Source organism: Mus musculus, chromosome 11, assembly GCF_000001635.26.
Source record: "Mus musculus strain C57BL/6J chromosome 11, GRCm38.p6 C57BL/6J".
NCBI lineage: Eukaryota > Metazoa > Chordata > Mammalia > Rodentia > Muridae > Mus > Mus musculus.
The window spans coordinates 34,743,800-34,758,001 of NC_000077.6; the positions used below are offsets into that span (position 1 = coordinate 34,743,800).

Below are 14,202 nucleotides of genomic sequence, written 5' to 3' on the forward strand. Positions count from 1 at the left end.
AAGCCCTTAAAGAGGAAACAAATAAATCCCTCAAAGAAATACAAGAAAACACAACCAAGCAGGTGAAGGAATTGAACAAAGTGACACAAGACCTAAAAATAGAAGTAGAAACAGTAAGCAATCACAAATAGAGGCAACCCTGGAAATGGAAAACCTAGGAAAGAGGTTAAGAACTACAGATTCAAGCATCACCAAAAGAATACAAGGGATACAAGAGAGAATCTCTGGCATAGAAGATACCATAGAAGATACTGATACAATGGTCAAAGAAAACACAAACCAACCAAACAAACAACCTCTTAATTCAAAGCATCCAGGAAATCCAGGACAGTGAAAAGACCAAACATAAGAATAATAAGAATAAAAGACAGTGAACTTTTCCAGCTCAAGGAGCCAGAGAACACTGTCATCAAAATCATAGAAGAAAACTTCCCCAACCTAAAGAAAGAGATGGCCATAAAAGTACAAGAAACCTACAGAACACCAAATAGATTGGATCAGAAAGGAAAATTCTTCTATCACATAATAATTAAAACACTAAATGCACAGAACAAATAAAGAATATTTAAAACTTTAACAGAAAAAGGCCAAGTGGCATATAAAGACAGACCTATCAGAATTACACCAGACTTCTCAACTAAAACTCTAAAAGCCAGAAGATCCTGGACAAATGTCATGCAGACCCTAAGAGAACACAAATGCCAGCCCAAGTGACTATACTCAACAAAACTCTCAAACACCATAAATGGAAAAACTAAAATATTCCATAACAAAACAAAATTTAAACAATACATATCTATTAATTCAGCCCAACAGAGGATTCTAGAAAGAAAACTCCAACACAGGAGAGTTTCTACATCAAAGAGAAAAAAACAAAAACAAAACCAAAAAAAAAAAAAAAAAAAAAAAAAAACAAACATAACAGGAACACCCAATAGTAAATCTTTAATATCTCTCAGACTCTCCAATAAAAAGACATAAGCTAACAGACTGGATATGCAACCAGGATCCAGCATTTTGCTGCCTTCAAGAAACACACCTAAACAACTAAGATTGACTACCTCACTACCTCAGAGTAAAAGGCTGGGAAAAGATTTTCCAAGCAAATACTTCCAAGAAACAAGCAGCAGTTGCCATTCTAATAGCCAATAAAATAGACATTCAACCAAAAGTTATCAAATGGGATGGGGAAAGACACCTCATATTCATCAAAGGAAACAACCACCAAGATGAAATCTCAATTCTGAACATCTACACCCCAAATGCAAGAGCACCCACATTTATAAAAGAAACTTTACTAAAGCTCAAAACACACATTTAACCTCACACAATAATAGTGGGAGACTTCAACACCCCAATCTCACAACAATGGACAGGTCATTGAAACAGTAATTAAACAGAGACAGAATAAAGCTAATAGAAGTTATGAACCAAATGGATTTAACAGATATATACAGAAAATTTCACCTCAAAACAAAGAATATATCTTCTTCTTAGCCTTTCACAGTAACTTCTCCAAAACTGATCATATAATCAATCACAAAACGGGCCTCAACAGATACAAGAAGACTGAAATAATTCCATGCATCCTACCAAATCACCATGGACTAAGGCTTGACGTTAATAACAACAAAAACAACAAAAAGTCCACATATCCATGGAAACTGAACAACTCTCTACTAAATGGTAATGTGGGAGGGAGGAAATAAAAAAAATTAAAGACTTTTTAGAATTCAATGAAAATGAAGACACAACATACCCAAATTTATTGGACATAATAAAAGCAGTGCTAAGAAGAAAATTCATAACACTAAGTGTCCTCAGAAAGAAATTGGAGAGATCCTACACTAGCAAATTAATAGCATACCTGAAAACCCTAGAACAAAAAGAAGTAAACACATCCAAGAGGAGTAGAAGGCAGAAAATAATCAAACTCAGTGTGGAAACCAACCAATTAGAAACAAAGAGAATGATACAAAAAAAATCAAGAAAACCAAAAGCTGTTTTTTTTTTTTTTGTTTTTTTTTTTTTTTTTTTTTAGAAAAATCAACAAGATAGATGAACCCTTAGCCAAACTAACTAAAGGACACAGAGACAGTATCCAAATTAACAAAATCAAGAATGAAAAGGGAAACATAACAACAGAAACTGAGGAAATTAAAAAAAAAAAAATCTGATCATACTACAAAAGCCTTTACTCAACAAAACTGGAAAATCTAGATGAAATGGATGATGTTTTAGACAGATACCATGTACCAAAGTTAAATCAAGAGCAGGTAAACTATCTAAACCGTCTCATATCCCCTAAGGAAATAGAAGAAATCATTTAAAAAAAAAAAAAAAAAAACCTCCCAACCAAAAAAATCCAGGGCCAAATGGCTTTAGTGCAGAATTCTAGCAGACCTCCAAAGAAGAGCTAACTATAACTATTCCATACAAAAGAAACAGAAGGAACACTACCTAATTAATTCTACAAATCCATTGTTATTCTGATACCTAAACCACATAAAGACCCAAATTTTATTAGTGAATATTGATGAAAAATACTCAATAATATTTTGGCAAACCGAATCCAAGGACACATCAAAACCATCATTCACCACAATCAAGTAGGCTTCATCCCAGGGATTCAGGGATGGTTCAATATATGAAAGTTATTAATGTAACTCACTATATAAATAAACTGAAAGAAAAAAAGCATATGATCATCTCATTAGATGCTGAAAAAACATTTGACAAAAATACAATATCCCTTCATGATAAAAGTATTAGAGAGATCAGGAATTTAAGGAACTTAACTAAACATAATAAAAGTAATATACAGCAAACCATCAGCCAATACTAAATTAAATGAAGAAATACTTGAAGCAATTCCACCAAGATCAGGGACAAGACAAGGCTGCTCACTCTCTTCATATCTATTCAAGATGGTACTAGAAGTTCTAGCTAGAGCAATAAGACAACAAAAGGAGATAAAGGGGATACAAATTGGAGAATAAGAAGTCAAGGTATCACTATTTATAGGTGATATGCTAGTATATATAAGAGACCTCAAAAAATATACAAGAGAACTTTTATAGCTAATAAACAACTTCAGAAAAATGGCTGGAGCTGACCAGGGTCACAAGTCGCTTCCAGTTGGCACCAGCACCAGGTCACCTTGGGCACGAAGTCAGCAGATACCCCCAAGGTCTCCTAGAGGACTCTCCATGCGATCTTAGGACCACCAGTGAGTGGAACAAAACTTCTGTTCCAATCCAATTGCATGGGACCTGAGACAGCACTAGGATAGCAGAAAACTCAGCCTGACCATGGTCCAAATCCCTTCTGATTAGCGCCAGCACCGGGTCACCTGGGCACAGAGTTGGACCCAAGGTCCCTAGAGGACAGCTTCTGAGGCAGACCCCATTTCAGGCTCCAGACATCCGGGCACCTTCCCTGCCAGAGGAGAGGTGTCTGCCCTGCCCGGGAGGGCGTTGATGGAGCACCAGGGGGAACCATCTTGGTTCACTGATCCCTCTGAGACTAGTCTGCGCAGGTGAGAGTGTGGACTACAGAAGCTAACAACTTCTGTAACAGGCCGAAGCGATACAGCTTCTGGGACAGGTGCTGTTTTGGGCCTTCATCTTCTGCCAGGAGGCAGGTCTGAATGCCAGATATCTGTGCACCTTCCCTGTAAGAGGAGAGCTTGCCTGCAGAGAGTGCTCTGACACCTGAAACTCAGAGGAAAGAGCTAGTCTCCCAGGTCTGCTGATAGAGGCTAACAGAATCACAAGAGGAACAATCTCTAACCAGAGACAACTATAACAACTAACTCCAGAGATTACCAGATGGCGAAAGGCAAATGTAAGAATCTTACTAACAGAAACCAAGACCACTCACCATCATCAGAACACAGCACTCTGACCCCGCCCAGTCCTGGGCACCCCAACACACCCGAAAAGCTAGACGCGGATTTAAAAACATATCTCATGACGATGGTAGAGGACATCAAGAAGGACTTTAATAACTCACTTAAAGAAATATAGGAGAACTCTGCTAAAGAGTTACAAGTCCTTAAAGAAAAACAGGAAAACACAACCAAACAGGTAGAAGTTCTTAAAGAAAAACAGGAAAACACATCCAAACAGGTGATGGAAATGAACAAGACAATACTAGACCTAAAAAGGGAAGTAGACACAATAAAGAAAACCCAAAGTGAGGCAACGGTGGAGATAGAAACCCTAGGAAAGAAATCTGGAACCATAGATGTGAGCATCAGCAACAAAATACAAAAGATGGAAGAGAGAATCTCAGGTGCAGAAGATTCCATAGAGAACATTGGCACAACAATCAAAGAAAATACAAAATGCAAAAAGATCCTAACTCAAAACATCCAGGAAATCCAGGACACAATGAGAAGACCAAACATACAGATAATAGGAGTAGATGAGAATGAAGATGTTTAACTTAAAGGGCCAGCAAGTATCTTCAACAAAATTATAGAAGAAAACTTCCCCAACCTAAAGAAAGAGATGCCCATGAACATACAAGAAGCCTACAGAACTCCAAATAGACTGGACCAGAAAAGAAATTCCTCCAGGCACATAATAATCAGAACAACAAATGCACTAAATAAAGATAGAATATTAACAGCAGTAAGGGAAAAGGGACAAGTAACATATAAAGGCAGGTCTATCAGAATAACACCAGACTTTTCACCAGAGACTATGAAAGCCAGAAGATCCTGGACAGATGTTATACAGACACTAAGAGAACACAAATGCCAGCCCAGGCTACTATGCCCAGCCAAACTTTCAATTACCTAAGATGGAGAAACCAAAGTATTCCACGACAAAACCAAATTCACACATTATCTTTCCACGAATCCAGCCCTTCAAAGTATAATAACAGAAAAAAACCAATACAAGATAGAAACCACACCATAGAAAAAGGAAGAAAGTAATCCTTCAACAAACCTAAAAGAAGACAGCCACAAGAACAGAATGCCAACTCTAACAATAAAAATAATAGGAAGCAACAATTACTTTTCCTTAATATCTCTTAATATCAATGGACTCAATTTCCCAATAAAAAGACATAGACTAACAGACTGCCTACACAAACAGGACCCAACATTTTGCTGCTTACAGGAAACCCACCTCAGGGAAAAAGACAGATACTACCTCAGAATGAAAGGCTGGAAAACAATTTTCCAAGCAAAAGGTCTGAAGAAACAAGCTGGAGTAGCCATTCTAATACCTAATAAAATTGACTTCCAACCCAATGTTATCAAAAAAGACAAGGAGGGAAACTTCATACTCATTAAAGGTAAAATCTTCCAAGAGGAAATCTCAATTCTGAATATCTATGCTCCAAATGCAAGGGCAGCCACATTCATTAAAGAGACTTTAGTAAAGTTCAAAGCACACATTGCACCTCACACAATAATAGTGGGAGATTTCAACACACCACTTTCATCAATGGACAGATCATGGAAACAGAAACTAAACAGGGACACAGTGAAACTAACAAAAGTTATGAAACAAATGGATCTAGCAGATATCTACAGAACATTTTATCCTTAAAAAAAAAAAAAAGGATATACCTTCTTCTCAGCACCTCATGGTACCTTCTCCAAAATTGACCATATACTTGGTCACCAAACAGGCCTCAGCAGATACAAAAATTTTGAAATTGTCCCATGCATCCTATCAGATAACCATGGGCTAAGGCTGATCTTCAATAACAACATAAATAATAGAAAGCCAACATTCACGTGGAAACTGTACAGCACTCTTCTCAATGATACTTTGGTCAAGGAAAGAATAAAAAAAGAAATTAAAGACTTTTTAGAGTTTAATGAACATGAAGCCACAACATACCCAAACATAGGGGACACAATAAAAGCATTTCTAAGAGGAAAACTCATAGCTATGAGTGTCTCCAAAAAGAAACTAGAGAGAGCACACACTAGCAGCTTGACAACACACCTAAAAGCTCTAGGACAAAAAGAAGCAAATTCACCCAAAAGGAGTAGACAGCAGGTAGTAATTAAACTCAGGGGCGAAAACAACCAAGTGGAAACAAGAAGAACTATTCAAAGAATCAACCAAATGAGTAGCTGGTTCTTTTAGGAAATCAACAAGATAGATAAACCCTTAGCCAGACTCACTAGAGGGCACAGGGACAGCATCCTAATTAGCAAAATCAGAAATGAAAAGGGAGACATAACAACAGATCCTGAAGAAATCCAAAAACCAATCAGATCCTTCTACAAAAGGCTATACTCAACAAAACTGGAAAACCTGGATGAAATGGACAAGTTTCTAGACAGATACCAGGTACCAAACTTAAATCAAGATCAGGTTAATGATCTAAACAGTCCTATATCCCCTAAAGAAATAGAAGCAGTCATTAATAGTCTCCCAATCAAAAAAAGCCCAGGACCAGATGGGTTTAGTGCAGAGTTCTACCAGACCTTCAAAGAAGATCTAATTCCAGTTCTTCACAAACTATTCCACAAAATAGAAGCAGAAGGTACTCTACCCAATTCATTCTATGAAGCTACAATTACTCTGCTACCTAAACCACACAAAGATCCAACAAAGACAGAGAACTTCAGACCAATTTCCCTTATGAATATCAATGCAAAAATACTCAATAAAATTCTTGCTAACTGAATCCAAGAACACATCAAAACAATCATCCATCCTGACCAAGTAGGTTTCACTCCTGGGATGCAGGGATGGTTTAATATACGGAAATCCATCAATGTAATCCACAATATAAACAAACTCAAAGACAAAATCCACATGATCATCTCCTTAGATGTGGAGAAAGCATTTGACAAAATCCAACACCCATTCATGATAAAAGTCTTGGAAAGATCAGGAATTCGAGGCCCATACATAAACATAATAAAAGCAATCTACAGCAAACTGGTAGCCAAAATTAAAGTAAATGGTGAGAAGCTGGAAGCAATCTCACTAAAATCAGGGACTAGACAAGGCTGCCCACTTTCTCCATACCTATTCAACATAGTATTTGAAGTCCTAGCCAGAGCAATTAGACAACAAAAGGACATCAAGGGGATACAAATTGGAAAGGAAGAAGTCAAAATAGCACTTTTTGCAGATGATAGTATATATAAGTGACCCTAAAAATTCCACCAGAGAACTCCTAAACCTGATAAACAGCTTCGGTGAAGTAGCTGGATATAAAATTAACTCAAACAGGTCAATGGCCTTTCTCTACACAAAGGATAAACAGGCTGAGAAAGGAATTAGGGAAACAACACCCTTCACAATAGTCACAAATAATATAAAATACCTTGGTGTGACTCTAACTAAGGAAGTGAAAGACCTGTATGACAAGAACTTCAAGTCTCTGAAGAAAGAAATTAAAGAAGACCTCAGAAGATGGAAAGATCTCCCATGCTCATGGATTGGCAGGATCAATATAGTAAAAATGGCTATCTTGCCAAAAGCAATCTACAGATTCAATGCAATCCCCATCAAAATTCCAACTCAATTCTTCAACGAATTAGAAAGGGCAATCTGCCAATTCATCTGGAATAACAAAAAACCTAGGATAGCAAAAACTCTTCTCAATGATAAAAGAACCTCTGGGGGAATCACCATGCCTGACCTAAAGCTGTACTACAGAGCAATTGTGATAAAAACTGCATGGTACTGGTATAGTGACAGACAAATAGACCAATGCAATAGAATCGAAGACCCAGAAATGAACCCACACACCTATAGTCACTTGGTCTTTGACAAGGGAGCTAAAACCATCCAGTGGAAAAAAGACAGCATTTTCAACAAATGGTGCTGGCACAACTGTAGAAGAATGCGAATTGATCCATTCCTATCTCCTTGTACTAAGGTCAAATCTAAGTGGATCAAGGATCTGCATATAAAACCAGAGACAGTGAAACTTATAGAGGAGAAAGTGGGGGAAAGCCTCGAAGATATGGGCACAGGGGGAAAATCTCTTATAGAATAGCAATGGCTTGTGCTGTAAGATCGAGAATCGACAAATGGGACCTCATAAAATTGCAAAGCTTCTGTAAGGCAAAAGACACTGTCAATAAGACAAAAAGGCCACCAACAGATTGGGAAAGGATCTTTACCTATCCTAACTCAGATATGGGACTAATATCCAATATATATAAAGAACTCAAGAAGGTGGACTCCAGAAAATCAAATAACCCCATTAAAAAATGGAGCTCAGAGCTAAACAAAGAATTCTCACCTGAGCAATACCGAATGGCAGAGAAGCACCTGAAAAATGTTCAGCATACTTAATCATCAGGAAAATGCAAATCAAAGCAACCCTGAGATTCCACCTCACACCAGTCAGAATGGCTAAGATCAAAAACTCAGGTAACTGCAAATGCTGGCGAGGATGTGGAGAAAGAGGAACACTCCTCCATTGTTGGTGGGATTGCAAGCTTGTACAACCACTCTGGAAATCAGTCTGGCATTTCCTCAGAAAATTGGACATAGTACTACCAGAGGATCCGGCAATACCTCTCCTGGGCATATATCCAGAAGATGTTCCAACTGGTAAGAAGGACACATGCTCCACTATGTTCATAGCAGCCTTATTTATAATAGCCAGAAGCTGGAAAGAACCCAGATGTCCCTCAGCAGAGGAATGGATACAGAAAATGTGGTAGTTTACACAATGGAGTACTATTCAGCTATTAAAAAGAATGAATTTATGAAATTCCTAGGCAAATGGATGGACCTGGAAGGGATCACCCTGAGTGAGGTAACCCAATCACAAATGAACTCACATGATATATACTCACTGATAAGTGGATATTAGCCCAGAAACTTAGAATACACAAGATACAAGATACAATCTGCAAAACACATGAAACTCAAGAAGAACAAAGAACAAAATGTGAACACTTTGCCCCTTCTTAGAATTGGGAACAAAACATCCATGGAAGGAGTTACAGAGACAAAGTTTGGAGCTGAGACGAAAGAATGGACCATCTAGAGACTGCCATACCTGGGGATCCATCCCATAATCAGCCTCCAAACGCTGACACCATTACATACACTAGCAAGATTTTGCTGAAAGGACCCAGATTTAGCGGTCTCTTGTGAGGCTATGCTGGGGCCTAGCAAACAGAGAAGTGGATGCTCACAGTCAGCTATTGGATGGATCATAGGGCCCCCAATGGAGCAGCCAGAGAAAGTACCCAAGGAGCTAAAGGAGTCTGCAACCCTATAGGTGGAACAACAATATGAACTAACCAGTACCCCCCCCCCCAGAGCTCGTGTTTCTAGCTGCATATGTATCAGAAGATAGCCTAGTCGGCCATCATTGGAAAGAGAGGCCCATTGGTCTTGCAAACTTTATATGCCTCAGTACAGGGGAATGCCAGGGCCAAGAAGTGGGAGTGGGTGGGTAGGGGAGTGGGGGGGGGGAGGGTATGGTGACTTTTGGGATAGCATTGGAAATGTAAATGAAGAAAGATAATACCTAATTAAAAAAAAGAAAAATTGGCTGGATATAAAATTAACTCAAACTAATCAATAGCCTTCCCTTATACAAATAATAGACAGGCTGAGAAAGAAATTAGGGAAACAACACCTTTCACAATAGCCACAAATAGTTTTAAATATCTTGGTGTAACTCTTACCAAGCAAGTGAAAGATCTGTATGATAAGAACTTCAAATCCCTGAAAAAAGAAATTGAAGAAGACCTCAGAAGATGGAAAGATATCCTATGCTAGTGGATTGATAGGATTAACATAGTAAAAATGGCCATCCTACCAGAAGCAATCTACAGGTTCAATGCAATCCCCATCAAGATTCCAACACAGTTCTTCATAGACATGGAAAGAGCAGTTCTCAATTTCATATGGAAAACAAAAAACCCAGGAGAGCTAAAATAATTCTTAACAATAAAAAAACATCTGGGGGCATCACCATCCCTACTTCTGCAGAGCAATAGTGTCAAAAACTGCATGGTATTGGTACAGAGGTAGATCGGTTGACCAATGGAATAGAATTGAAGAACCAGAAATAAGCTCACACACTTATAGACAGTTGATCTTCAAGAAAGAACCCAAAAACATAAAATGGAAAAAAGAAAGCATCTTCAATAAGTGGTTCTGGTCCAACTGGCAGTCTGTATGTAGAAAAATGAAGATAGAACCATATTTATCCCCTTGTACAATGCTCAAGTCCAAGTGGATCAAGGATCTCAAAATAAAACCACATATACCGAATTGAAGAGAAAGTGGGAAAGAGCCTAGAACTGATTGACACGGGGGAAGATTTGCTATATAGAACTTGAATGGCTCAGATTCTAAGATCAACAAGTTATAAATGGGATCTCATGAAACTGAAAAGCTTCTGTAAGGCAAAAGACACAGTCAACAGGACAAATGAGCAACTCACAGATTGCTTCACCAACCCCACATCCGGTAGAGGGCTAATATCCAAAAAATATAGAGAACTCAAGAATCTCACCTCCAAAAAACCAAATAACCCAATTTTAAAAATGGGGTACAGAGCCAAACAAAGAACTCTCAACTGGGGAATCTCAAATGGTCGAGAAGCATCTAAAGTGTCCAACATCCTTAGTCATTAGGGAAATGCTAATCAAAACATCCCTGAGATTACACCTTACACCAATCAGAATAGCTAAGATCAAAAACTCAGGTGACAGCAGATGCTGTTGAGAGTGTGGAGAAAGAGGAACACTCCTTCAGTGCTGGTGGGATTGCAAGCTGGTACAACCACTTTGGAAATCAATCTGGTGGTTCCTTAAAAAATTGGAAATATTTCTACCTGAAAACCCAGCTATATCACTACTGGGCATATATCCAAAAGATACTTCAACATATAACAAGGACACGTGCTCTACTCATGTTCATAGCAGCCTTATTTATAGTAGCCAGAAGCTGGAAACAACCCAAATGTCCCTCAACAGAAGAATGGATACAGAAAATGTGGTACATTTACACAATAGATTACTACTCAGCTATTGAAAATGACGACTTCATGATTTTGACAGGCAAATGAGTGGAACTAGAAAATATCATCCTGAGTGAGATAATCCAGACCCAAAAGGACATACATGGTATGTACTCACTGATAAGGGGATATTAGCCCAAAAGCTCAGAATACCCACTATACAACTGACAGACCATATGAAGCTTAACAATAAGGAAGGCCAAAATATGGATGCTTTAATCACACTTAGAAGGGGAAACAAAATAATTATGGGAGGGGGGGTCTTGGGTGAGAAAGTGGAGGGGGGAGGGAAGAAGGGGAATAGGTTCAGGTATGGGAAGAAGTCCAGAAGGCCAGGAGAATAAATAGAAATATGTAGAAATGGGGGTGAGGAATGGGGTGGGGTAGGGGAAACCACTAGAAATCCCCAGATGCCAGGGATACAAGAGGCTCCCAGGACCCAATGGGGATGACATTAGCTGAAATACCCAACAGAGGCTGAGATAGAACCTGAAGAGACCACCTGCAGTAGATAGACAAGGCCACCAATTGAGGAATGAGTCCACTCAATCATCTCAAATATTTTAACCCTGAATAGTTCCTATCTAAGGAAAGGTCATCAGAGACACCCATCCCCACCTTGGGATCAATCTCATCCCCAGACACTAAACCCTGACACTATAACTGATACCAAGAAGTGCTTGCAGACCGGAGCCTAATATGGCTGTCCTCTGAGATTCTCTGCCAGCACCTGACTAAGACAGATGTAGACACTGATAGCCAACCATTGAACTAAGCCCAGGAATCCCAATGGAAGAGTTAGGGAAGGACTGAAGAAGCTGAAAGGCACTACAACCCCATAGAAAGAACGACAGCATCAATTAACCGGACCCCCCAGAGCTCCCAGGGACTAAACCACCAACCAAAGAGTATACATGGGTCCATGGCTCCCGCTACATTTGTAGAAGAGGATTGCTTTATCTGGCATCAGTGGAAGAGGAGATCCTCAGTCCTGTGGAGGCTTGTTGCCTCCAGCGAAGAGGGATGCTACAGGGGTGAGGTGGGAGTGAGTGGGTGGGTGAGGGAGTAGCCTCTTAGAGGCAAAGGTAAGGGGGTATAGAATGAGAGGTGAGAGGGGATACTGGGAAGGGGGATAAGAGTTGAAGTGTAAATCAATACAATAATCAATAAAAAATAATAATAGTGTTGTATTGCTTATGAAGTAATGACAGAAACTGAATATACATATTCCAGATGTAATATTGCCTGTCTTCAGTTGGTTGAACCTCCATGGACATAGATCCCACGGGCACAAAGGGCTGACTGTACTCATGTGACACTCAAGTTTGTATTTAGGGAGAGTACCGCAGGTGCCATGGTTTCTTAGAGTTAAGGGTCCAACATCTGAGGGGCACATAAGCAATACTGACTCACCTCCACAGGTCTCCTGTATTCGTACCACATCGCCAATCTGTAGCGTGAGATGCTGGGCTTCACTGCCTTGGAAGTTGTAGATAGCTGTGAAATGGAACATGGAGACAGTCAGGGAGACCCTTAGGTACCTTGATCATTCTTTCATATTGCTGCCTCTGTCTTGAGTCTATCTCACATGTATGAAACCCAGATGGGCTACGGAAGGCCAGTGCAGAAGCCAGCTGCCTACTTCAATCGTCAGTACAGACCCACTTGAAAACCCACCTCTTCCCACACAGGTCCTGCACAGTAACCTGGATGACCAGGAGGCTATTTGTACCATCCATACATTTAGCTTTTGCTGTGCTCCAAGCATTAGTTGTACATCTTCTCTTCTGCTCACAGCAACCCATGTGAGGCAGGGGCTATGAGCCCAGCAATGGGAATAAAAACACTCTGGCCAAAGTCAAGATGACGTTGGGGTCCAGGAGTTGCCTCATAAACCACACAAACACTGATCTCAGTCAGATAGGGATAGTTTATTGAGCACACCTCCCAGGAATGGTTGGCCAGGACCATGGTCAGGATTTGAGAACTGAACCATGACCTCAAGCTAAAATCCTACAGGGTTTTTAAGCCCCAAATCTACAAACATCTGTGTCAAGTTATTTCACTAATCAGGATTCAGGGATAGGGGATTTCTTAGAAACATGTTTTTGTTGCACATTTTTCCATTGGTTGGTGTACTTATCTGTGACAGGGGACTTGCCTTGTCTAATATTCATACCTTAACCTGACTACCAGGATGGGACTTATCCAACATTCATGCCATAACATGTCAACAAGGATGTCAGTTACCCACGTACATGTTTCTTTCAGTCAAGTAGGATGTTAGTTCCCAGGGAGGTCTTAGGAACTTCAACTTTACTCGACACTACTCAAAATAGAAGTCTTATTCCAAATAGTTTCTTATATTAGAGTAGGTATTTCTCTTATGTTAGGGTCTATCCCATGGTGCAGCTTATATCACAAAAGCAAATACATAAGTGCAGGGAGTGCCATTGAATGGCTAGTTCTGGTCCAAGCTTCTATCTTGATTGCTTTTCAAGGGTACACAGCATCAGAGAATATGTAATCAATCTTAGCCCTAGAAAGGCTCCTAGTAATAGCAAAAACATATGAGAAAGTTGCCCTATAATGGCAGGCTGGCCAGGTAACTGTTACCTAGGTCCTAACATTTTACCTAGGATATAACATTCCTTAATATCTTACCTAGGTCCCAACAACAAGAAATTCCAGGAAATTCACCCAGCTTCCATACTTTTACCCACTAAATTGGGATGCCTCTTGTTCCATGTCTACTCTGTCTCAGGAACAAAAGTGCCCCACACGAAGGGCACTCCATCACTCCAGTATTTACACAATCATCTTTGTCTAATAAGTATGACAGTTGGAATCTGAACTGTCCCTTGCGAGCTTATGGTTAGAAAGCTAGATTGTGACACTGTTTTGTAGTTTGTCAGCCTTTAGGTTGTTGGGACTGGCTGACGGGCCTTTGATGACACTCTTTTCTAATTCCAGACTTTGCTTCCTGGTTCATACAGATAGAACAAGTCACTGCCAGAAGCTCCCACCTTGAGATGGAGCCACTCTGCTGTGCCTTCTCCCTATGGTGGCCAGAGATTCGTTTGAAACTGTGAGCCAAAATAAAACCTCCTCCTCTCAAATTGTTACATCAGGCATTGCGTTACACCAGGAGGAAGTAAGACAGATCATCTTATCTGTTTCCTACCCAACCACAACCAACCTAGAGCGACCAAAACA

General features: G+C 39.7%; 1 protein-coding gene across 2 annotated transcripts in view; it reads right to left on the reverse strand.

Annotated features, from left to right (window-relative positions):
* Dock2 (dedicator of cyto-kinesis 2) overlaps positions 1–14,202 on the reverse strand; it is a 557,091-nt gene that overhangs the window by 516,985 nt on the left and 25,904 nt on the right. For both annotated transcript variants that reach the window (NM_033374.3, XM_017314861.2), the window contains exon 2: positions 12,400–12,483. In NM_033374.3, the coding sequence (NP_203538.2) occupies positions 12,400–12,483 (84 nt within the window). The remainder of the gene's footprint in view (positions 1–12,399; positions 12,484–14,202) is intronic.